This window comes from Strongylocentrotus purpuratus, unplaced genomic scaffold (genome assembly GCF_000002235.5).
Source record: "Strongylocentrotus purpuratus isolate Spur 01 unplaced genomic scaffold, Spur_5.0 spur5_contig_863, whole genome shotgun sequence".
NCBI lineage: Eukaryota > Metazoa > Echinodermata > Echinoidea > Camarodonta > Strongylocentrotidae > Strongylocentrotus > Strongylocentrotus purpuratus.
In genome coordinates, this window is record NW_022145572.1 from 866,365 (window position 1) to 890,502 (window position 24,138).

Below are 24,138 nucleotides of genomic sequence, written 5' to 3' on the forward strand. Positions count from 1 at the left end.
ATATTGAAGGAGCAAGATGAAACCTAGCATTCCATAGAAGTGCGAACTAAAATTCTTGTTTAGTCTGGACTTAGTCCCGGCTTAACTTAAGAGAATACCACCCACTATGTCCCTTTTGCAGCCAACCTCAAATTCTGTAAAACTTTGCAGGAATTATGAATATGTCATGTATGTCCTATCTGCGATATTTAAACGTTATGAGTGTCCTCATATTCAAATTATGCAAGGAAACCCGTTTACTTGCTAGACTTCACTGTCAGGCACTATTGAGTGACTGACTGGCTTTTTTTCTTCTTTGGTAATAACATGCATGAAAAGAGTTGTAAAGGGTACATTATCATTTGTCTACATCAATAACCCACTTCTTGTGATGGCCAAGATTAAACTGATTGAATCTTTGCGCAGCATAAAACGTATGACCATTCGGTACAATTGTGTGAAAATCAAGACTATTACTTTTGGGCTCTATAGCCCTAAAGTCGATTTGACAACTAATAGTCATTATTTTCCCACTTGAAGACATTCTCAAGCCCCACCTTTTTTAGGGAAGTTCTAAATTAGTATTATCTTTCAAATGCAGTTGGAATTTAACTTTTTCCTTTTTTTTGGCCTGCAAATGGGACATAGTACCTTTAAATAGAGTCGTTTAACCCACAGACAAATGAATCCCTTATTCCCATAGGCTTAATACAGGAGACACCTGGGCCCTGTTTCATAAAACTTGTTATAAGCTACGGAATCGTGGCATTTGATTGGCTGAGAGCAACTTTGTCATAGAATTCTAGCATCTGTTATTGAACAAGTTTTATGAAACGGGGCCCTGGTTCCCATGGTTTGTGAGTTAAATATACTTAGCTAAAACCACAATCCCTGACATATCGCCAAAACGGAAGTACTCACGTGGGACATTTTGAAAAAACAATGTACTTGATCCCGACATATTCTGAAATACTCCATTAAGATGCATCATGACTTATTTTGAGTATTACTAAAAACAGGCAGCATTTCCTTCGAGAACAATTTAGTAAATACACTTCATTTTACATAAAGCTGCATTAACATTGTGATAATCACGTCCAATTCTATTACAAATATATTTCAAGGACAATGCTCCACGGCGTCGATCATGAAGAAATAGAATGCTTTTGAAGCATAAAGAAAAAGGGGGAAAAAAGAGGAGATTTGAAAAAAAACTATAGCCAAGCCAATTTGGGGATTATGAATATGATATCCTTAATTCAGCCATTTAAAAATTCCCCCATATCATTATCACGAACGACATATTTTCTCTCCTGAAGGCAATGGGAAACCTACAAAGCCAATTGCAACTATCTCCTTGGAGATCCCCCGGGTTACTAATACTGTCGTAGTCCGGGTTAAATGTCCTTGGGATAGCTGCCTAAAGGTGAAAGTTTTCTTTATATCTAAAAAAAAATCAATGTGAGAACCATTGCCCATATTCAAATCAGTACTGAAATCAAAAGACCATATAAAATTTTTGAGGTACATGTATAATTTTTGGCAATTCCTTAAAACCTTAGAGGCAAAGAAGCATTGAAAGGGATAGTCAGCATGATATGCAATATCATCATCCCATCGATGTTTTATGTGTCGGCTTCCTTCCAGATCTCGTAGAATACCCACCTGAAGAAGAGAGGTCTTAATGTCAAGGAAAAACCAGAAAACATAATGCCTCCGGCTACATTGTAGCAGAGGCATAAAAACAAAATAAATAATCCATCAATCAGTTCTGGAGATAATGTGATCACAAGCTATTTTTGCATACATAATGAGCCCTGTGACCTATGACCTCATGACCCCCAAATCTAATTAGTTCATTGGCTCTGCAAGATACATACACAACTCAAGTTTGGCAGGAATCTAATTCTTGAGTTCTTAAAGTACAGACGTACGGACGGACGGACAACCTGAAAACATGCCTCCGCTACAAAATAGCCGGCCGACGGTGCATTGATTGGGGAAATGGAGTGGGGTGGTGGAAAGAGCATAACACATCCCATATTCTCCTCTTTTGTAGTCTTTGCTAGGCCGTAGGGAAATCCACTGAAAAGTCATTTCCGATTGAAATATTTGGGTGGAAGGAAATTGAAACACTGAGAGTACTGGGTATTTATGCTTATATTCTAAGCTCAAAATACTTGCATGGTGGGCTTTAAAACAATGTGAGTTACAGTATGCCAAACGATAATGAGCAAAAGTTAACAATCCCCCACGACCAACCAACCCACTTTATGACAAATGGACCACATCTTTGTTAAACACAAGCATAGTGATACAAATTAAAGCTAATCCTATTGGTAGCTGAATTGGTTGCTAAATTACAAGGCCTCCCCCCCAAAAAAAACAAACAAACAAACAAACAAACAAACAAACAAACAAACACAACCACAACACATGTAAATTCAAATTGTATTGATTTCAATCCAAACAAATAGGATCATTCTTAATTCTCAATTCTCTCATTAAATGGAATATCAACTTGACTATAACATACAAAATAGGGTTCAATATAAAAAGGATACATTTCCAGATAGGATGGCACACAGATATTTTCCTTGCTGAAGCTCACTTTGTATTTCAGTTTGCCCAGCTGCTCCTCATACATGGCCAGCGCTGACTTGTTGTTGAAACCATTGCCCTGATGGTAGAATGAGAGGTAGTGAGAGAGTAATGACAGAGTAGTGAGAGTGATTGACAGAAGAGCGAGTGACAGAGTAGTGAGAGTGAGTGACAGAAGAGCGAGTGACAGAGTAGTGAGAGTGAGTGACAGAGGAGTTAAAGAAGGCTGGTCAGTGCCCTTTTTAGTTCCTAGCACAATTTAGTGATCACTTCAGTATGCATAAAAATTAATCATGCCATGTTTCCTGCATCTTTGAATTTGTTTTCAAATGAAAATCAAGCATTCTTTGTTCAGTCACCTAACCTTTCTGGTCAGGAAGAGGAATTTATGCATAAATACGTACACACAAATGGCAAATTGTATTTCCTGTTTCCTTTGTAAATCAGTCATATATCATAACTTCATGGTTTACTGACATCATAACTTCAAAGCTAACAAACAAAAGTAGAATACACAACAAATTTAGAATCAATGAAATATATGAAAATTGATATGGAGTTTGGCATTGAAACTTTGTATCCTATAGCTCATAAGGTTTATAATAATCCTACCTGAGTGAAATATTTCCCTGTTGGCTTCAGAAGTTGCATTGAAAGATCTAGGATTAGATGAAGGAAGTCCCACTGGCTTCCTGTGAATAAGAAGTTGAACAAACATGCTAATTTAATAAATTCATGTTTCAGTATTTTTAATGTATTTTTTAAGGTGAATATACTGTGCTATATAAGCTGAAAATTAATATCATTATCATCATCAAAAAAAAATGTATTGAAGCATTAAAAACTGAGGGTGGCAGCTTTAGAAGCCCCCCTCCCCCTCGACATTTTTCGCGATAATTTTTTAACTCGAGAAAATGTTGCACTGAAATTTTGTGATTTTTTTCTTTCGAGTCTTGTTCATCTTTTGAAAGAATTTTTTTGAAAATCGGACCTACCATTACAAAGTCACGTGTCCTTTTGTCTTTGCACGTCAGCCCGAAAAATCGCTCATTTTTGTGATTTGTGTACAAAACATATGGAAATCTCATCTTTCAAACAAAGAGATAAAACATTGGTTATTTGGTCTTGTTTATAGTTTAGGTGTTTATTTTGGGGTCAAAATGGTTGAATTATATTTGGAAATGAAATAAAAGAACAAAAACAATAAAATACATATGTTAAAAAAAACAAAGAAATTCATAAGGAATTATCAAAACAATAGATAACATAAGGAATAACCTTCGTTTTTCAATTTTTTGTGTTGTATTATTATTCCAAATGGTCTAACAAATATAATATGTAGTGAAAAAGAATGCTTAAATATGAATGTCTGATTTATGGGCAAAAATGTAAATTTTATGACCTTATTTGCATAAATTACCATTAATATGCAAATGAGTGAATTTTTCAAAAAATTGAAATTACCATAGTATTCTATACACTTCACTTGACATGTATGCAAATTTTCGCGGCGATCCGTCATTACACGGCCGAGATCAAAGGGGGGGGGGGGGGGCTTAGGAGCCCCCCCCCCCCCCCCCCCCCCCCCCCCCCCCCCCCCCCCCCCCGGGCTTTGCAGTTTCAAAATAGCCCAGGCTATATAGGGTTAAGAAATCCAGCCATCTGATTAATCGAAATTGCAGTCGTGATTTTAGCCATTCCCGTAAAGAAACAAAAAATGCCCAAACCGATTAATAGTCCCAGAGTAAAATCCCAGCAAAATTCCAGTTACCAGGAAAAACTATAATCTTGCTGCGATACCCATTGGTATATTGTTTAAATGTAAACAGTGTATTTTTGTCTGGGATTCCCTACTGATCGAAAATTTCATTCATTTTTCGTTGGTGATAAACAGACAGCGTCTCAGATTTTCCGTTGTTTTAACCAATCTTTACTCGAATAAAAATATAAGGTAAGAATTCTTCATAGATCTTTGTTTGAATTCGGCATATAAAAGGGAAATCGACTGCTTTAATATTCGAGGTCTGGCTGCTTTATATGCTCTCGGGAACTCGCTCAGATCCTGCCACGACCCCTCAGCGCACCATCCACCCAGACGCGCCTCAGGGTAATGGCAGGATGCCTTGAGCATATAAAACTAGCCAGGTCTCTCAAAGCAGTCGATATCTCTATAATACAACATCTTTTTGTTTGTTTAGGCCTTATGTACATGTCAAATATTCCAAATCACACAATTACTACATGTTAGCAATTTATATCTTTTTTCCCTACAAATGACTTTTTTGCTCAACTATCCACTTTGAAGAAAAAAATGAATTAAATGCAAAAAAAGCTAATGTACAAATGTAAAATAATGGAATGAAATATTATATTTACCTCTTGGTTCTGTAGTAATAGGAATGGCCGTTAGGTCATTGATGATGTAATCAAACATCTTGCCATCTGCGATGTACTGTTGCATGATGGGTATACAGTCAGCTACTTTAACCTTTAGTTATAAGCAAAGTAGAACAGAGTACAGAAATTCATTTTGCCAGTTATTTTATATATATAGTACACAATATCGAAAAAGAAATAAGTTAAAATTTGTTGTCATGGAGTACATATAAACACATGTACATGTATGTGTGCCTTATAATAAAATATTCCATTTGTGCATTCTAGGCATTTCATGACATCATATACACATAGTACATACAGTATAGTGTTTATGCTGCTTAAATCTGTGTGTTAGACATCAGAGTGTTTAAAATCAGTGAGCCAAACATTACACATGTACATATATATCTTCTTTCGCAAGACTTTCTGATTAAATTACCTGATTCAAGATAAAAACCTGTTTGGAAATATTAATAAAAAGAAAGAGGATATAAATACACTCATGAGCCTTAACATTTATTAACTCGCCCCATGGAGGAATATTCTAGGGAAGAGACAAACATTCATAGTACCACATTAAAGGTAATACAAAGTTTTGGTATTGGATCATGAATTTGGATCAAATTAACATATTGCAAGCATATGCGATCCTACAATAATCAGTGATCGTTGTCGTGGTAGAAATCGATTCTAAAGTTATGAAATTGTAAATAATAAACGCTGTACGTTGTATAGCTCCCTCTCCAGGTCAAGATATTAATTAAGCTATAAAACAATGTCTCTTGACAAAAATTGACCGACTAGTTATTACCGTTTGGAAATTATATATCACAACTATATATTCTGAGATTTTCATGGTCGCAGCTACCATTGTACGGCCGTAGGCACTTTTTGAAATTTAGCAAAATTTACCTGGAGCCCCGGTAAATTTGTATATTCAATTTTTCTTGAAAGCAAAAGTGTTCTAGGGGCTAAATTTTCTAGTGCTTATCATACATCCACAGGGGCATCCACATATATCAAAATTGTAAAGAATCACTATCCACCCAATTTTCAAGATTTCCCAAAATGTTTAATTACTTTTAATGAAAGAAGTGTATTTACCTCATAATTGTCTCCTGTCAGCGAGTCCATGGAGTCGTAGCAGATCCCTCGCAGGTGCTTGACAGCAGCATCTATAACAACCTTATCTATGTGAGGTCAAAGGTCAAGGGTCAAACAGACAGCATATGATAACATTAAATAAACATGTACATGTAAAACATGAAATTTAAATATACCTTTAAGAACTACTAGGTACCTTATTCTTATTCTTACTCTTACCAAGTTTTGTAATAATATTTTTGAAGTATTTGAAAAAATAGATTTGTATAAATTTATATTTCTTGTGGATGGTGACATACATGTACTAAAGCTTACATCTAAAAGTATTCTACAAAGGCCTTAATTCAATCATTCTTGGCTTACGGAGAGAGGGGGGGGGGGAATCAAATTTACAAGGATTATGTCTGAATAATTCAGTTGTTAACCCTTTATACACACACTTCTAGATTAATTAATGTCAACAAATACAATACAAGCCATCTTTTGGTTGGTTATATTAACATTACATCTATCAATATTTAAGTATATCTGATGATTGTATTACATTATTAGCCAAATGTTTATGTTTAAATATCATGTACTTTTTTTGTATCTTTATCAATAGCCTATAATTAATAGGTTTGTTACATGTTTGTTTGTACAACCATTTATTGTAGAACCCGGTGTGATATGTTTGTCAGGAAGTGTGATTTAGACAATCATATTATTAAAGGGAACCAAAACCTTCATACTAAGTTACTTTTATTGTAAAGTTTAAAAGATTTGAATGAAATCAATGAAAATTTGAACAAAATCGCGCAAGGAATAAGGAAGTTAGAGGTTGGTTGGTTGGTTCTTCGTTTAGATGGCGCTCTTCAATCTCAAAGATTATTTGCGCCAGTCAATTTCGTGTATAGCTTTGGCGTGGGCTTCGGAAATCAAGCCCACGAGCGACTTTCCTTGGTGAAATGAAATTAATAGTGATATGGTTTTATAAAAAAAAAAAAAAAAAAAAAAAAAAAAAAAAAGCTGCAATATTAAAATTGCATAAAATGCACATAAAAGGCGAGATGGGAGTTAGTTGCAATTGTTCATGGAAAAACCGCAAATACTTCATTTTATATATTATTACAGGATCGACATAAGTTAAGGGGATCCCTGATAGCTTAAAAGCTATCTAAAACGATTAGTATCGTATATGTAACCCAATAATTCACGAGTAAAAATTGGGTTAGACATCAATAATTGTTTCAGATTGGGGTTGTTCAATTTAATCCTTTCTTTTAAGAGACGTCTATCTTTGTCGTATTTTGTACAATAGAAAATAAAATGTTTAATTGTTTCATCTTCTTGACAAACTTCACAAAGACCAGTATCGTGTTGGTTAATTTGAAAAAGGTAATAATTTAAACTACAGTTACCTACTCTTAGTTGTTGTATCAAGCATTCTTCTCTGCGAGATAGCCCTTGTCTATGTATGGGCTTTGAAACGTCGCTATGCAAAGCATATAAAAATCTACCGTGTTCTGCATTGTCCCATTCTGCTTGCCATAATTTGTTATAATGGATCAAACGAGAGGCTGCCAATTCACTTCTTGTATTTGGTATAACTATGTCTATACACCTTTTCATGGCTCCTTTTTTGGCAGCCCGATCTACGATCTCATTGCCCCTAATATCGCAATGTGACGGAATCCATTCAAAAGCAACACAAACATCCTTAAACTGCAAAATATTAATTATGGATAAAATTTCATTTACAATAGCACATCTAATAAAGTATGAATCGATCATTTGTAAAGCTGACAAAGCGTCGCTAAAAATTACCACCGAAGAGGAGCTTTTTGAAATGACTAGTAACTAGAGGGCGGTATTCAATTTGATGACATCATCTGTGGACAACTCTCCATGCCTTTTGTACATAAAATTTCACAATTTTTTCATTTTCTTTGTATTTATTTGTGTTCTTGATTCGACTTCATAACATGTGAAGTAGAATACCATTTTGTATTTTATATATTGCTTACAGGGGAGTAGATTATCTCAATCACAAGAAAGAAGGAAAAACATGAAAATTGATGTACAAAAGTTATAGAGAGTTGTCCACAGACGATGTCGTCAAATTGAATACCGCCCTCTAGTGACTAGTCATTTCAAAAAGCTCTAACTTCCTTATTCCTTGCCTGATTTTGTTCAAATTTTCACTGATATTTTTCAAATATCTTAAACTTTACAATAAAAGTAACTTAGTATGAAGGTTTTGGTTCCCTTTAATATTGTAACAGTGTGTTTATTATAATTGCTTGTTGTGCTATATCTCTTCATGCGTTTATCGTGTCTTGCCACTAGATATGTACATATCGAACCCCACTATATGAACGTGATTTGCGGGATGTTGCGTTTATCGTCTCTTCACGATTCAAAATTAATTAAGGCCCTGTCTCTGCGCATCTGCTTCGCGCCGTTTGACCTGGGAAGCAGACAGATTGCCGGAGGTCAACTAGATGGACGAGTACACACACATGCTTGTACAACAACATAACACAACACATGGCGTGCTATCTTAGCCTGGGAAGGTCCGATTTGTATGTGGGGTTCAAAACAGCTTCGCGTTTATCATGTCTCAGAAACGTGATTCTGGCTGTATGTCACATTCAAAACACACTTTTTTTTCGGCGTTACAATATGCCCATATCCAAAGATGTTTGAAAAAGACTGTGCGTTTATCACCTTAAAAATTTGCCTGAAAGACGTTTGAGAAACTCAATTCTAGGCAAAAAATTGGTCAATAAACGCACCCATAGTATGTAAATGTGAATCATGTACATTCTGTTTTTGCTGATACAGTGCTTTGATTAGTTTGCAATTAATTAAAGTGCTTTTAACACTGCTATAGTTGTTGTGATTACTAGACCTGGGACACATGAGTCCTACTGTACATGCTTTTTCACTGTATTGCTGAACTTCTTTTTCTGCTGTGTTTGCATTTTTCTTTTCATAATTATATGTTCATGTATAATCCGTCCTTTGCATGCAATGAACCAAATTTGTTGAGTAGGGAATTATTTACTTAATATTCATTTCACATAATTGAGCTGTAAAGCTAGCTGTGCTTCAGTTCTCTAAGTTCTCTCACCAAATTTACTCCATAATCAGTCATTCTAGATTGATATGTTATGAGTAATACACAAATATTGCATCCATATTTAATTCTTAACATCTGACTAATTGGCAAACAGATATTATGAATGCAACTGCATATGAATAAATGGTCATTATTTCAAACACCATCTGTTTTAGCTGTAATATGAAAGATTGAATGAGAATGAAAATTGGGAACATCTGGGCAACGTTAGTGTTAATTAGGTTTTAATGACATGTAATGGTATATGGTTGTGTGTGCTGTGTGCTGTGGGTGTGTGCGTTGTGTGATGTGTATTTATCCTCATGCCAACCACATCTCTATAAAGTTCCAAGGAAGAATCTCATGTCTAACTTGTATTTTTTTTATTTTTTTTATTTAATAGATATTTTCACCATAGTGATGAAATTAGGATTCTCCTTCAGGAGTTCATGTAATAATAAAAAATAATAAAAACAGCGCTTCTATAGCGCTTACTACCGAAGTCTCCAAGCGCTATAACAAACAAAATACAATGATAAACAATTACATATTAAAGAATGAGGACACCTATACAACCGCTAACTACCACACCCTTGGTCCCTCTTAGTCTATTCATCCGTAAATGCATGTCCTTCATTTTTTGCTGTCTTTAAAAGGATATTTCCACCATAATGATGAATTTAGGATTAATCCTTGATCAGGAGTTCATGTAGGATGCCCCCGTCTCCACCACTGAGAATAAGGACACCTATACAACCCTCAACTACAACACCCCTGGTCCCTCCTACTCTCTCCATCCCTAATGCCTGTCTTTTATTTAAGCTGTCATTTGTTAATTTTTTATTTATTAATCTATTTCTGATACTTATACAGGGTGGCACATATTACCAATTTAATATCATTAAAAGGATATTTCCACCATAATGATGGATTTGGGATTCTCCTTGAGGACTTCATGTAGGATGCCCCCGTCTTCTCCTCTGAAAATGAAGACACCTATACAGCCCCTAACTACCACACCCCTGGTCCCTCCTACTCTTTCTATCCCTTAAAGCCCATCTGTACTAGTTTGGCTAGGAGGGATTAGACCACCCAGGAAGGTCACTGACAGGTGGCTATCTCATCAACTCAGCTCTCAATTAACATAAGAAAAAGAGGATCATGGGGGACCAATGGTCACCGATTGGGCATTGTTTTCTATATAGAGGGAGCAAATAGCTACAAGTAGTGCAGTCCAGCTGTAGTGCCTGTCTTTTATTCTGATGTAATTAAAAGGATATTTCCACCATAATGATGGATTTAGGATTCTCCTTGAGGACTTCATGTAGGATGCCCCCGTCTCCGCCCCCAAGGATGAGAACCTCTTTACCGGTGTAGGACTCTCTCCCGTTACCGGTGATGGCCTGGGTGTAAGCAAGATCACTCTCAGCTAGATCTGTAATAGGGTTCGGAGAAAGAGAGACAGAAAAGTGAATGTTTGATGGTTTGTTTAATACCGGACTGCTAAAAAAGCATGTGTATGCTTTTAAAGGGATCCGGTAACTTTGTCTCAGATTCTGATACAAAATCCTGGATTTAGTTCATGCTGCAATGATAATTATAAACCTTTAGGTCAGTCAGGAACCCCATCACTTTTACAAGCCAATCGCCTGTCTGATTATCAAGATATTTATGATATGAAATCGAAACCAAATTTTGCAGTTTTCATAACACTTTTTCATAACACTACAGTCCATAGGAAAATACAAGTATGGTTAAACCAGTCCTTCAAACATTTTTTTCTGTTTTGAGGCACTTCTTGATCATTTTAAAGCGCAATTTTTTAGGACTTCAATATTGCACCATATCACAGACACTGATAACACATAGGGCCGTGCATCTCAGATTTAACATTGTTAAATGATGCCTTTAAATAAGCAACCAGGGGACGGACTTCTTAAAGTCCTCTCTGAGGGACTTGGTAATGAGGATTTTCTCACAGTGGCAATAAGTTCCTTTTGCAGACTTGTGCAAACTCCATGAAACTTGCCTAGTGTTTAAAACATATGGTATCGGAAGTGAAATTTACAGTCATTGGTTCTGAAACTTCTTTGTAAGAAATGAAGACCTATTTTGATAATGCCTCAGAGGTAGATATTTTTAAATCAACAGATATAACAGTCAAATTAATTTGTAATAATTTACAATAATTTGCAAGTCTAGAAACTAAATATCTGGAATTAAATTTTCAAAATCAAATTGTTGAAAGCCAGTTTCCATCTTTTTCTTTTTGTGGGAAGTTCCTAATAATAGACCTCTTCAATATACAACTGGATTCAGGGTTTTAGTTCTGCAAAAGGGACGAGCCATCTTTATTAAAGGGATCGTTTAACAATGATAAATCTGAGATACACGGCCCGACGTATTATCAGTGTCTGTGATATGGTGTAATATTGAAGCCCTAAAGAAATTGCGCTTCAAAGTGATCAAGAAGTGCCTCAAAAAAGTGACTGCTTTGGCAAACGGTTTTCCAAATTTGTAATTCCAATCAGAAATATCTTGATACTCAGACAGGCGATCGGCTTGTAAAAGTCATGGGGTTCCTGACTGACCTAAAGGTTTAAAATTATCATTGCAGCATGAGCTAAATCCAGAATTTAATTTCAAAATCTGAGACAAAGTTACCGGATCCCTTTAACAGAGCTATTTTTGAGCTTTCTACAGCTAAAGTAGGTATCGCTCCCATGCATTTCTCCCCCTGCTGCTTCAGACAACGTCATGAAGATAATTGCAATTGCAATGCTACCCACAACACCGTGCACTTACTTGGATCGTCATCAAGAATCAGCATGTTACCGTACTGCGGTGAATGCATGATCTTGACGTTCTGATATTCAGAGTCCGCTTCAAACGTCGCAGCATCAAAGTCATATTCTACAAGCCTTCTGTCTGCGGTTGGGATGTACCGATCGACGGCCGCGCCTCTCGAAATCTCCGGAAACCTGTTTTAGTTTGAGAATCAAGGTATAGAGATGATGAGATTGAGATTATGTCAATTTTGAAAAGATAAAATCTGAAAAGTGTCTAGAAAGTCATCAAGACTGATATTTAAAATTGAAGATCGAATGATATTAATGGTCTTGTCGGTTGTAAATCTAGTAAACCCTCTGAAAAGTGGCTCGAAGGCCAACAAATTTGGAAATTCCACATTGGAGGTTGACCGAGTGACAATGTTGGTCTTATGAGCGGTCATTCTAGTGAACCATCTAAATAGCCGTCAGAAGGTCCTAAAGACGTACACTTATGGTGTGTGTCTTCTTGGGCTGAATCTGGACAGGCCCTCAACAGATAAGATAGTCTGCAAGCATAGACTCTAACTTGATGCTCCACCGCATTTCAAATAGCCTTGAACTCAGCCTAGATCTGTCAGTCTCGGGTTGTGTCAAAAAATAGCAGCTATAGCGTAGAAACTTTTAAGTACAACGACTGAAAAGGGTGGGAGCCTGCAAACTACCCAACAAATACTTTACAATGGCATTTTAACCCACTCACAGTTTACATTTCTTTGGGTTGAACACTTTCTTCAGCTCCTCCTTCAAAGCTTCCATGCTACCTTCCTCTAGCACAGGAAGATTCTCGTTCGTGGGAGATGGCTTGGCCTTTCTGTCGTACTGGAAGGTCAGGGTCACAAGGTCGGGGCGGTGACCGCTGAACATTGCACTCCTGATTGAAAAAGGGATGGAATCAGAATTAGAAATGGCACAACTTGACAAAAATAAACGTCAAAGTGGCATAATGTTGACAACATGTTATTGCACACAGATAGGATTTGGGATGGAAGTTCATAATCAGAGTACTGCAACATAAACCAATGTTTGAGATCATGAGGTGACTGCTGAACATTGCCTTACTTTGGATAGAGATAGAATCAGAGTGATATTTAAAATGAAAGGTCAAGTTCACAAGGTCAGACAACTGAAGATTGCACATTTGTTAGATAGTAACTACATGTACCTACACATGTACGTGTACATGTAGAGAGGTTAAAGTCTCAAGATCAGGACAGTGACAAATAAATGTTGAGCATTCAGAAGCATCCATGCCAAAAGGTCAACTTTTTCTTCAAGGTCATGAGGATTTGGATCAATCGCAAGTCCTCCAATCAATCGTAAGTTTGCAGTCTCCTATCTCTCACCCTGTATGTACATGGTTGCGATTGATATTAACTCTTTGTAAGACGGGGCCCAGACCTCTGGTTACCAGGCTGACAGAATTTTTGTTCAAGTCTGGGATGTCTGGGACTTGGCTCAAGCCCTTCAGTCTAGTGAGTTTAACAGCGGTTCTGGTTTGACAACTACAGCGTTAATTGAAGCTTACCTTGCGTGCCCAAAACTGCAGATGAAAAACTGTTCTCCGCTGGAATGGACCTGCATGTTATCACCAAGGCCAACTGATGAGAGAGCACCCTTCAACTGTTCATTGATCTTTGACCCTGTCTGACCTGCGGGAGTTGGGATTAAAAAAAAGGTTGTTGCCATGACAACAAACATGACAGATCAATTAGGGACATGTACATATACTAGAATAAGGTTTTATCCACAGATATCCTGATCTAAGGGACTTCGTACCATACAGGTGATGTGTGGATTAATAAGGATTGGTCCACAGTAGATAATTAAAAAAGGAGAAATAGATATTTAGATCTACATCTAAATAGTCACTTTATCTTGTAAACCCCCAAATTGTAGCCTTTTGAACTACAAAGCACTCAAAAAAAAAATTGTCTTGAAAACTTGGTATCAACTCCTACTTCCAAAGCAATGGGTCAATTTTATTAGTGCAGGAGAAATATTTGACATGCTGAGGAACTGTACATTGTGCTAAGAATATCTTGTTTGTTTCTCTCTCATATGCATTGGTAGGGAACCTTGGAAGATAAATAGGAAAGAATACAATAATCTCTCAGAGAAACTAGTTATTCCTTGGGGTGAGGTTTCCTTTAAAAGGGAAATACAAATATTTGATAGTGTCAAGGAATTTTTTAATGGAACTTAAAGAAAAATCAAAAGAACTGTCTGGTATACTTAAAAGGCATTCATTTTCTCTCTTTTATTATATGTTTAGCTTTAGAAACAGTAGCGGATCCAGATTATATAAGTGGCGATGCATAGCGCTTTGTTGTTGTGAATGTGCGTGGATACCATGCAACCATGCGTGTATATAGTACTATGGAGGTTGTTCACCGCGACAGCTCCGTCAAGTGATCGCTAGTCAGGACATCAACAACAAAATCCATCATCATTATAGCGAAAATCCTGTAGAAGATCAGAGAAGCACCATTTTCTATGTCTACAGATGGTAGTTCAGGTCGTGGGACACAAAAGCACCTGTAGCCAGTAATTGCGAGATACTTGATGTTGAAGTCGTTTCCTGATGGAAATCGCTATGACAAAGGAACGATCTACTGGGAAAAACATCTTTGACAAAGGAAAGATCTACTGGGAAAAATATCATTGACAAAGGAAAGATCTACTGGGAAAAACATCTTTCCCAAAGGAACCGCCTACTGGGGAAAAACATCCTTAACAAAGGAACAATCTACTGGGAAAAATATCTTTGACAAAGGAACAATCTACTTGATAAAATATCTTTCCCAAAGGAACGATCTACTGGGAAAAACTTCCTTCACAAATGAACGATCTACTGAGAAAAATATCTTTGACAAAGGAACGATCTACTGGGAAAAACATCTTTGACAAGGGAACGATCTACTGGGGAAAAATATCTTTGACAAAGGAACGATCTACTGGGAAAAATATCTTTGACAAGGGAACGATCTACTGGGAAAAACTTCCTTCACAAAGGAACAGTCTACTGGGGAAAAATATCTTTGACAAAGGAACGATCTACTGGGAAAAACATCTTTGACAAGGGAACAATCTACTGGGGAAAAACATCTTTGACAAGGGAACGATCTACTGGGAAAAATATCTTTGACAAGGGAACGATCTACTGGGAAAAACTTCCTTCACAAAGGAACAGTCTACTGGGGAAAAATATCTTTGACAAAGGAACGATCTACTGGGAAAAACATCTTTGACAAGGGAACGATCTACTGGGGAAAAATATCTTTGACAAAGGAACGATCTACTGGGAAAAACATCTTTGACAAGGGAACAATCTACTGGGGAAAAACATCTTTGACAAGGGAACGATCTACTGGGAAAAATATCTTTGACAAGGGAACGATCTACTGGGAAAAAACATCCTTGAGCTTTTGGATGATTTCATCACAGAAAATAAGATTCCATGTAAAAATGTCATTTGATTTGCAGCAGATAATGCAGCTGTAATGATGGGAAAGCACAATGGGGTAGCTGCATTTATGAAGAAGACAAATCCAGATACTTTCATAATGGGATGTCCTTGTCATCTCCTTCATCTCACTGCTGAAAAAAAGGAGCTTGCCAGCCGCCATTTTCACCTGTAAATTTACTTGTTTCAGTTTACTATTACTAGAGAATAGAGAAGTCTAGTAAGCGCCACAAGGAGTTCAGGGAGGTTTGAGTACGTACGTGTTAAAATAAGGGGTCCTCATACAACGTAATTATACGTACACGCACGCTATGGCGCGCCATTTGTCCAATAATTCAGATGAACACTATTATCGCCGATAAATAGTGTAATCGCTGATAAACACTGTTTTTTTCGACTGGAAAACAGTGTTTATTGAGAAAAACTACCGGTATGTTTATCAGCGATAATCTCTCCATTTTCCATTCTCATAAGTGCCCTTTTTAATCTCTATTAAGTGCTCCTTTTCAGGTACGAGAAGTGCCTCTTTTTACTTTTGATAAGTTCCCCCTTCACCTCTGATAATTGCCCCATTTTAACTTGGATAAGCGCACCTTATAGTTTCACATGTGTCCCTTTTCCTTTCTACTAAGTGCCCCTTTTCCAAATGATAAGTGCCCCATTAAAAACAGAGCCCCTTTCCCTTCTCATAACTATCCTTCTCTGGTAATTGACCCTTTTCAGGTTTCAAGGCGTTACTCCTTTTCACTTCAGATAAGTGCCTCCTTCACCTCCGATAAATAGACTACCCCTTTAAAATCTGATCGGTGCCCATTTTCGCCTGATCTGCAAGACAACGTAAAAAGTAGTTCAATTTTGATTACCGTATTTCAATTCATAAAACAAAATTTCTATTCCTTAAACATTCTCAACGACTGATGTGAAAGACTAGTCGACACACCCTTTCGAGATAAAAACGCACCCTTTCGAGAAAAGACCCTCCCGAAAGGATGCGTTACTGTTAAGACGGTACTCTGTTCTCAACGCACCCTTTAGAGAAAAGCGGAGGGGGGCTTTTCTCGAATGGGTGCGTTGAACTCACCTCACTGCGCCGCACCGCTCCCTTTCGATGTAAGCCCAATTAATGTGTAAATGACAATCAACAGAACTTTATGAAAGTCATAATTACGTAACTGTCATCTCATTGGTCTACAAGAATGTCATTATTCATATACCACTTAGTGACATGATAAATAATATACATCAGAAATTGTTTGACATCTCTCACTCTACTGCTAGCTGCCTTCTACTCCGACAGCTCGCCGGCCCGCGTCGCCGCTAGCCGCTCCAGGCACGGGGCGTGGCTTGCCTTGTTGCGAGTCAAGTGTGTGTAGCATAGCATTACTCGGCGTACTACCAGCATGTTAGCACGTGCATCAGTGCATGGTCCAGTGCCAGCTGAGCTGCGCTGAGCGCCGAGCTGTAACCGACGTCTGTAAAATGATCATATGATCCAAGTTTTTTACTTACACAAATTATCAAGTATCTCTGATTCCACCCGAAAATCAAGCAGCACTGTTCTGACATCCATGTTGATAAAATTCAGTGCAATGTACCAGAAATTGACCGACTCTGCTCAGCTCCGATAGAGTTCGCTTGAATGATTGCTTGTTATGATCACTTGTTAAATTTACGATGTTGGTAAAAGAAAAGTTATAAAAGAAAAAGTATTCCTGTTATGATGGAGTATAAATTAGCTGTGTACTAGTCTATATGCGGGGGAAGATGATCTTTAGTTGTCTTAAAAACGAACCCCAAACAAACAATTAATTATCAACCGACTGACCATCCAACCAAAAGAACAAGACAAAAAATTGAAACAAAGAGATATTAAAGGAGAAAAAAAAAACATCCAAATAACATTCCTTTTATTTCTTTTCAGTGTCTTGTGGGTTTCTCAACCCTTATAATTTGTCGGGTTAAAAATTCTAATAAGCTTCCATCTGTTTTTTTTAATTTGCAGATTATTTTGACAGCTCTGTTCCAAAACCTAATATCTCCCCCATTCAGAATTAATTGTCTCAACCGACTAACCGACCAACCGACCAACAAACTAAACAACTAACTAAATGAAACTTATAATTTCTTATAGTTCAGAGTTCAATAACGTATTTTTATTTATTTTTATCTTTCTTTTTCTTCATGTTTGTATTCAGATTGTTCATGTGGTATTCTCCTTTTTTCGTGTATGCTTGCCATATTGTATAATATTGTATTTATGTTTAGCATAGGCTAGCTTTAGATCATTCCTATTTATCGTTATACTTATATATTGTTGTTTTGTTGTATTCTGTATTCTTTGTATTATTAAGCTATGTTTGTATTCTTTATTATGTATCATTATCATGACATCTACATGTGTTGTACTCTCATACCCCAGAAGGGGGTCGAATGAGTCAATAAATTCTATTCTATTCTAACTAAACAAAAAAAAAACAATTTTTTATCATTTTATTTGTCTTGTGGATAAAGGTTTTGATTGTTCTCAACCCTATATGGCTGAGTCGACAAAATGTGTGTTTTTTCTTTTCGTTTTTGCTGGCTCCAACACTTCAGACATCATTAACTGTTCCGACACGTGGCCCGGCCCGCCCCCTCCCAATTGGATAGTTACTCTCGACGAAGTTGTGAAGTTGTGAAGGTCAGAATTAGAAGGAGGGATTCACCATGACACATGGGGGGGGGGAGGAGAGGGGGTAGTCAGAAGAAATAAGAGGGTTGGTGCCGCCGAGCTAGTGGATTAAACACTTTTGTTGCTGGAGATACGATTATATTGCGATGGTCATGGTTTCAAGCCTCGGTGTGGCTCCGGTGTCACTGTGGCAAGATTGAATAATGTACATTTGACATTGTCCAAAAGAAGGGGGGATTCCTAGAACGTTGTGAGCAACACAATCGGTAGCGCTATAGCTATTTTAGAGCCGGAAATTTTTGATCACCGTTTTATCAGCATCTTCAGCAACTTGTGTCAAAAATTCAATACAATGTTTCACGCCTTTCTTCCCAGAAATAATGTTTTCCCCAATATGAAATTTGAATATAAAGTTTGCAACTCTCGCCGGTTCTCTCTCTCGAGAGGAGAGGGAAAGGGAATATTTCCCCAACACAATGTACATACAGAGGAAGATTTTCCAGGGAGAGGGTAAGGGGCGATCAAGTACCTCCTCTATTATGATTTGCCAAAATATGCCTCTACCGTCCATAAAGTTGAAAATTTGTTTTATTTAATGAAACTTTTGAGACTTGTAGGCTAAAATCCCGGCGCCAGCATCCCTTTGGCACCAACATTTGTTCTTCTTCAATGGTTTGGTAGGGAGGGGGGGGGGGGGTCGCGGCCCCAGTCCGCCCATTTATACCTACCCCTGGATCCCGCCTTGTGGAGTTGAGCGAACGGAAGTTAATCAACAGGACAATGTTCTGTTATAATTATGGACATTTTCTTATCAGGTGAACTTTGAATCTTTATGCCGATAATCCCTTCTATAATTTATTGCCATGATTTGAGCGTATCCTGTCAGACTAGTCCGTTGTGCATTTACCGACATACTAAATTTTGAGCTGCTGAAACCTGTAAAAGCAGGTAAGTTTTTTTTCTTCTCACATTAAACAAAAAAAATTCTATATTTCTCAATTTCAATATTGCATCTAGCTTGTAGTTTTAGACAAAATTTGAAGTTTGCTAGTAAAAGTTTGCATTCGAAATTACGTAATTGATCATTTATATTTTTTCAAATCTATGAAAATAATTAAATGCTTTGTATTTGATTTATTATTTTCTCAGTGACAATCTTTCATTATTTTCAACATTTAACGCATTGGGTATAATTCCTCAAAATTTTAAGATAATATTGTGTTTCTTGCAATTTTGTCAGATATTAATTTTTCAGAAACCGTACACTTATTACGTTTTTCATACTGTATGCGACATATTTAAATCATGTGTGTCTTCTGCTTCTGTAACTTCAGAATTATTTTGTTATATTGTTTCAATTTCATCAGTCGAATCCTTTTTTTTGGGGGGGGGGGTATAGCATTATTAGGCGGACGATCATCTAACCACATCAAGACAATCGAGTAAAGAATAACAAATAAGAATGTTGATCATCAATATGGAATATTCTTCTTCTCGGCCTCTTCTTCTTTTCTTCCTATTCTCCTTCCTTCCCTCATCCTCTTCCTCCTTCTCCTCCTTTTCCCACTTCTTCTTCTTCTTCTTCTTCTTCTTCTTCTTCTTCTTCTTCTTCTTCTTCTCCTTCCTCTTTTCACTAAAGTATTTTGATCGTAATTAAGACACTATTTTTCAGTTTTCAAGTAAGATGACGCATCAAGATGCCTTGATCTTCATCTTTGGTTTATCAAATCATGCCCTCTCGTAACAGTCCGAAATAACCCCCGTTTGGACAATTTGAATACGGGAAAAATAAAGTGGGATATGAAAATACAAAATGAAAGCTTTACCAAGCTTTCATCGAAGTTTTAACAAACCCTTAAGCTACCTACACCATCTTAAATTTAACCGGAGGAATTCAACTTTCTTGTGGCATTTACTGGGGAAAGTTGTAGGCCTACTACCGTACTGTCAACTGGTATTTCTACTGGTTTCCAAATTTTATCAACTGGTATAAACTGGTACATGTTGGAACCAGTTGAGACCAGTTAAAACCAGTTCAAACCAGTAGATACCAGTTGGAAATCCTTACTCGTTTCAACTGGTATCAACTGTAATTTCGACCTGGGCATATTACCAGTTGATTTACCAGTAGATGATTACCAGTTGATTTACCAGTTGAAAACCAATAGATGATTACCAGTTGATTTACCATTTGAAAACAATAGAATATCAGTTGATTTACCAGTTGAAAAACCAGTTGAATGTATGTTTATGCATATTCATGATTAATTTGCATGTTTTCACAGAAAATGTAATTATCATGATCTGTCAAGCAAATGTGACAATGCACATCTACTTTGTGATTTATATTTTCTTATTCAAGCATTGACAAATATATTATATATTTCTGACCATCTTTTTCATCTAATCTAAGACGTAAAAATAAATATATTGATATATGTAATTACTAACCAGGAAACAATATGTATCATTTTGTATATACGAACTCTGCAGATTTATTTCAAACAATACTTATCTGTCATCCACTTCAAATGATCTTTGTGATGGCATAATTGCAAGAGTTATTTAATTATGGTCTCGTTCGTGGCCAGATCATGCCAATATGGATTATTGATTATCATAATATCAGTTGATTACTGGTCTCAACTGGTAAATCTACTAGAAACTGGTAAAACTATTGGTAAATCAACTGGAAATATAAACTGGTCTCAGATGTCAATTGGTTTTTCAATTGGTTTTTCAACTAGTCCCAGTTAGCGTTGTTTTACATTTCCATATTAAAAACCAGTTGAATGTACTGGTTTCAACTGGTTTTTGAATTGTACACCCTTTATGATCGATTCCACACCCTGTGGGGACTAAATCTACACCTAAACAACAATTAGTGTGAACTCAACACAAGTGCAGACTGTAAGAACTAACTTATGGCTGGACGTATCGGTTCAAATGTAATGAAATTAACTAAATACACAATTCTGCCTTGGCGAATATCTTCTCTGTACTTACACATAATTATAAGAAGACCATTATGTACTAGTTAGTAAAACGACACATCTGCTAATTTCATTAAATTATCAAATATAACCTTCGGTACAACCCCTTTATACTTGATCGGATAACCTTCACACAAAATATGCCCAAATAAAACATGACCCCCCCCCCCCCCCTTACATGACTAAAATATGTGAATTATGCTTATTTTTCTTCATTTGGCAGTACCTATATAATTGAGCGACAGTTTTCTAATCAGCATGAACTTTTTTTCTCTTTCAAAGCGATTTTTTTTTTTTTTTTTGGGGGGGGGGGGGTTCCTGACCCCTCCGTAGTGGGTCAGATCATGTGGAATCAGTGTCCGAGTAAGCGACATTGCAAAAGAAGAAAATAATTCTAATTCTGCGTTATCTAGATTTAATCCGATGTCCTTTGAATCCAATAATCCATTTCGTAAACTGTAAATCATCAAGAAAGCGTCGAGGAAATTCTATTTGATTAGATCTCTGAAGCGCTTAAATGCTCCAAGGAAAGATTTGTTGACAGTATACATCGTACATACGACCTACATTGGAGTATTGCGTACCTCTGCGGCACTCTGGTGCAGCAAAGCAATGACATAGAGATGATCCAGAAAAGGGCTCTTCGCATAATTCTCTCTGACCAATATGTGAGCTACAGAAATTCCCTCCAGAAGACTGAGCTTGCAACACTGAGCGAAAGAAGGGACAAACTATCCTTAAAATTTGCAGAATCGCTTCAAAGAAACTTCAAAGACTGGTTGCCTGAAGCACAAAACCAACGTCTCCGACGTAGCAATAGACTGAGACAGTTCAAATGCAGAACGGAAAGGTTCAGAAACAGTGCTCTGCCTTTTCTTGTTAGTCTAATAAATCGTCATTCCGAGTGAATCGTTATTTGATGAAAGACTAAATTATGATTATTGATTACACTCAAATTTAAATAGTTATTATAATGAAATGAATCTCAAAAGAAATGGACAGTATAAATGATATGCAGATTTTTTTAAAATTCATACTGGAACGCTTTAATCTTTACACTGTAATCTAATCCTAATGTCCTCCTCCGCCTATTTCGGGACTTTCTATTCACTAGCCTCGAGTCTTTTTAATTTACTGTACGTTTAGCACGACTGATATCTTTGATCATACTTAATTTCACAATTGTACTATGTTTGAATTTGACCACCTGGAGAGTTTCATAACTACAATACTACAATACCTGATGTTTCCTGTCAAACGTTTAATTAAATAATTTGTATACGTTTTATATATTGGTGGTTCATACACGCCATGAGGATCTGTACATTTTAAAGCTAATTAATAGAAGGCTCATTACACATGTTTTTCACCTCATCTTTCTTGATAATTATATTCCTCTTACTTACCCTTCCTTTCTTTTCCTTTCATTCTTCTCTCACCTTTAGTTGATTCTTGCTCCTTGCTCATATTCCTCATTCATCCCTTCTTTCTCTCCATACTCATTGAAGTTGATATAGAGTTTTTAATATGATATTTTTATATATATATATATTATGTCATAGTCCTAAGACTATTGTACTTTTAACTTGTAAATACATGTACTTTTCAATTGTATTCCAATGGCAATTCAGTTGTAAGACTGCGACGATGGAATTTGTTCAATAAAACCTTTCTATAAAGTAATGAGCAAAGGTCATTTATACTAAATTTATTATTAAAAAAACACAGACATTAATATTGGATAGGTGCTCATGAAAATTATGTAATCATTCAATACATTAATTTCATGCAGCAATGGTCAAGATGGTGAGGTCCGTGAGATCAATTTCGTTTTCTTATTTGATTGTCAGAAATCTTTGTCTTATGACTTAAAGATAAAATGGAGTTCTGGTCATGCGATTGCATTGTGAAAGAAAGATGTGGATTGAATCAGAAAAAGTTGATCAAGTAGCATGTAATTATTGGTGTGTGCTGCAAGGTTCTGGAGTGAGAATCATAAGAACTTTGGCCCATGCTGTCTTGGTAACAAGCACTGTACACAGAAAGATGTGTATGGGACTACACACATGTTGTCGGGGCTGCTTAACAAGATTTCCCTATCTTTCTATGCTAATTACTCAGCCAGTATACATTTTCTACCAAAATTGTTTGGCAAATGAGATTTATTTGTAATCTTGAACATTCAGTGTAAGTTTCTTTTGATTCTGTGACAATTCATTTTTTTTTTTAAACCAGAACTCAAATTTATCTATAATATATCCCCTCCCTATATAGCTGCAAGAGAATCCTTGGTCCGCCACTGATCGGCATCCTTCAAAGTGCTCTTGAGAATCCTGTAAGCCAGTCATTATAGATAACAATTATCAGTTCAACGACTCGATGGTGTCAATTCAGTATCAAATGCACATCACATGATCGCCAGAGGGGTCGAAAATATCCCCCTATACTAGTATTTTGCATACTTTCAGAAACGTTTCCACAAAATATGACCTCTCTCTCTGCTTGAAAGCAGGTATGAAATAGGATTTACATAAATAGCAATTTTTTGTTTATCCTTTACATATATTCACAAAAAGTACCCTATTTTCATGAAAGCATTGTAAGTATGAATTCACAATCATGTTTGCGAACTTCGTAAAATTATGACCCTTTCCCACTAAATTTCTAGCTTTTTCGAAATTACAAACAAACAAACAAAATAGCAATTAAACAATGTACCTCTTTTCTCATATTTAAACAAATGGTAATGGTAATGTTATACCTACCACTGGATTCAACAAAAAACGTGGGTTCATTTTAGGGTATGTTGTTAGCCATAAGTATCACGTAGTCATCAGTAAACAATGTTGAAATATATTATGTAGGCATATTATCTTCAGTTTTTTTTTTTTTTTTTTTTTTTTTTTAAATTTGTATTTGCTTTGTACATGAGCTCTGACATCGGGCGGAACCAGGAACTTTGGAAAAGGGAGGATGAAAAACAAAAAAAATGACTCACAAGCAAAAACAAATAG

General features: G+C 36.4%; 1 protein-coding gene across 1 annotated transcript; it reads right to left on the minus strand.

Moving 5' to 3' along the window:
• Nucleotides 1–600: 600 nt before the first annotated feature.
• LOC115919270 (spermine synthase-like) lies at nucleotides 601–17,139 on the minus strand. Its single transcript, XM_030972645.1, has 10 exons — nucleotides 16,970–17,139; nucleotides 13,523–13,646; nucleotides 12,698–12,868; nucleotides 11,972–12,147; nucleotides 10,447–10,601; nucleotides 6,064–6,153; nucleotides 4,957–5,068; nucleotides 3,193–3,272; nucleotides 2,544–2,659; nucleotides 601–1,644 (listed from the first exon to the last, which is right to left on the minus strand). Exons 1-10 carry the CDS (start codon nucleotides 17,028–17,030, stop codon nucleotides 1,605–1,607), a joined length of 1,125 nt encoding a protein of 374 aa, XP_030828505.1. The 5' UTR covers nucleotides 17,031–17,139; the 3' UTR covers nucleotides 601–1,604.
• Nucleotides 17,140–24,138: the final 6,999 nt, after the last annotated feature.

Bases quoted from the DNA above. Each gene is read 5' to 3' on its own strand.
- LOC115919270 (XM_030972645.1), bottom strand. From the start codon at position 17,030: ATGGATGTCAGAACAGTGCTGCTTGATTTTCGGGTGGAATCAGAGATA. The intron at 13,647-16,969 runs GTAAGTAAAAAA...CAACTCCCGCAG, and splicing joins AGAGATACTTGATAATTTGT to GTCAGACAGGGTCAAAGATC. The intron at 5,069-6,063 runs GTAAATACACTT...TTATAACTAAAG, and splicing joins TGACAGGAGACAATTATGAG to GTTAAAGTAGCTGACTGTAT.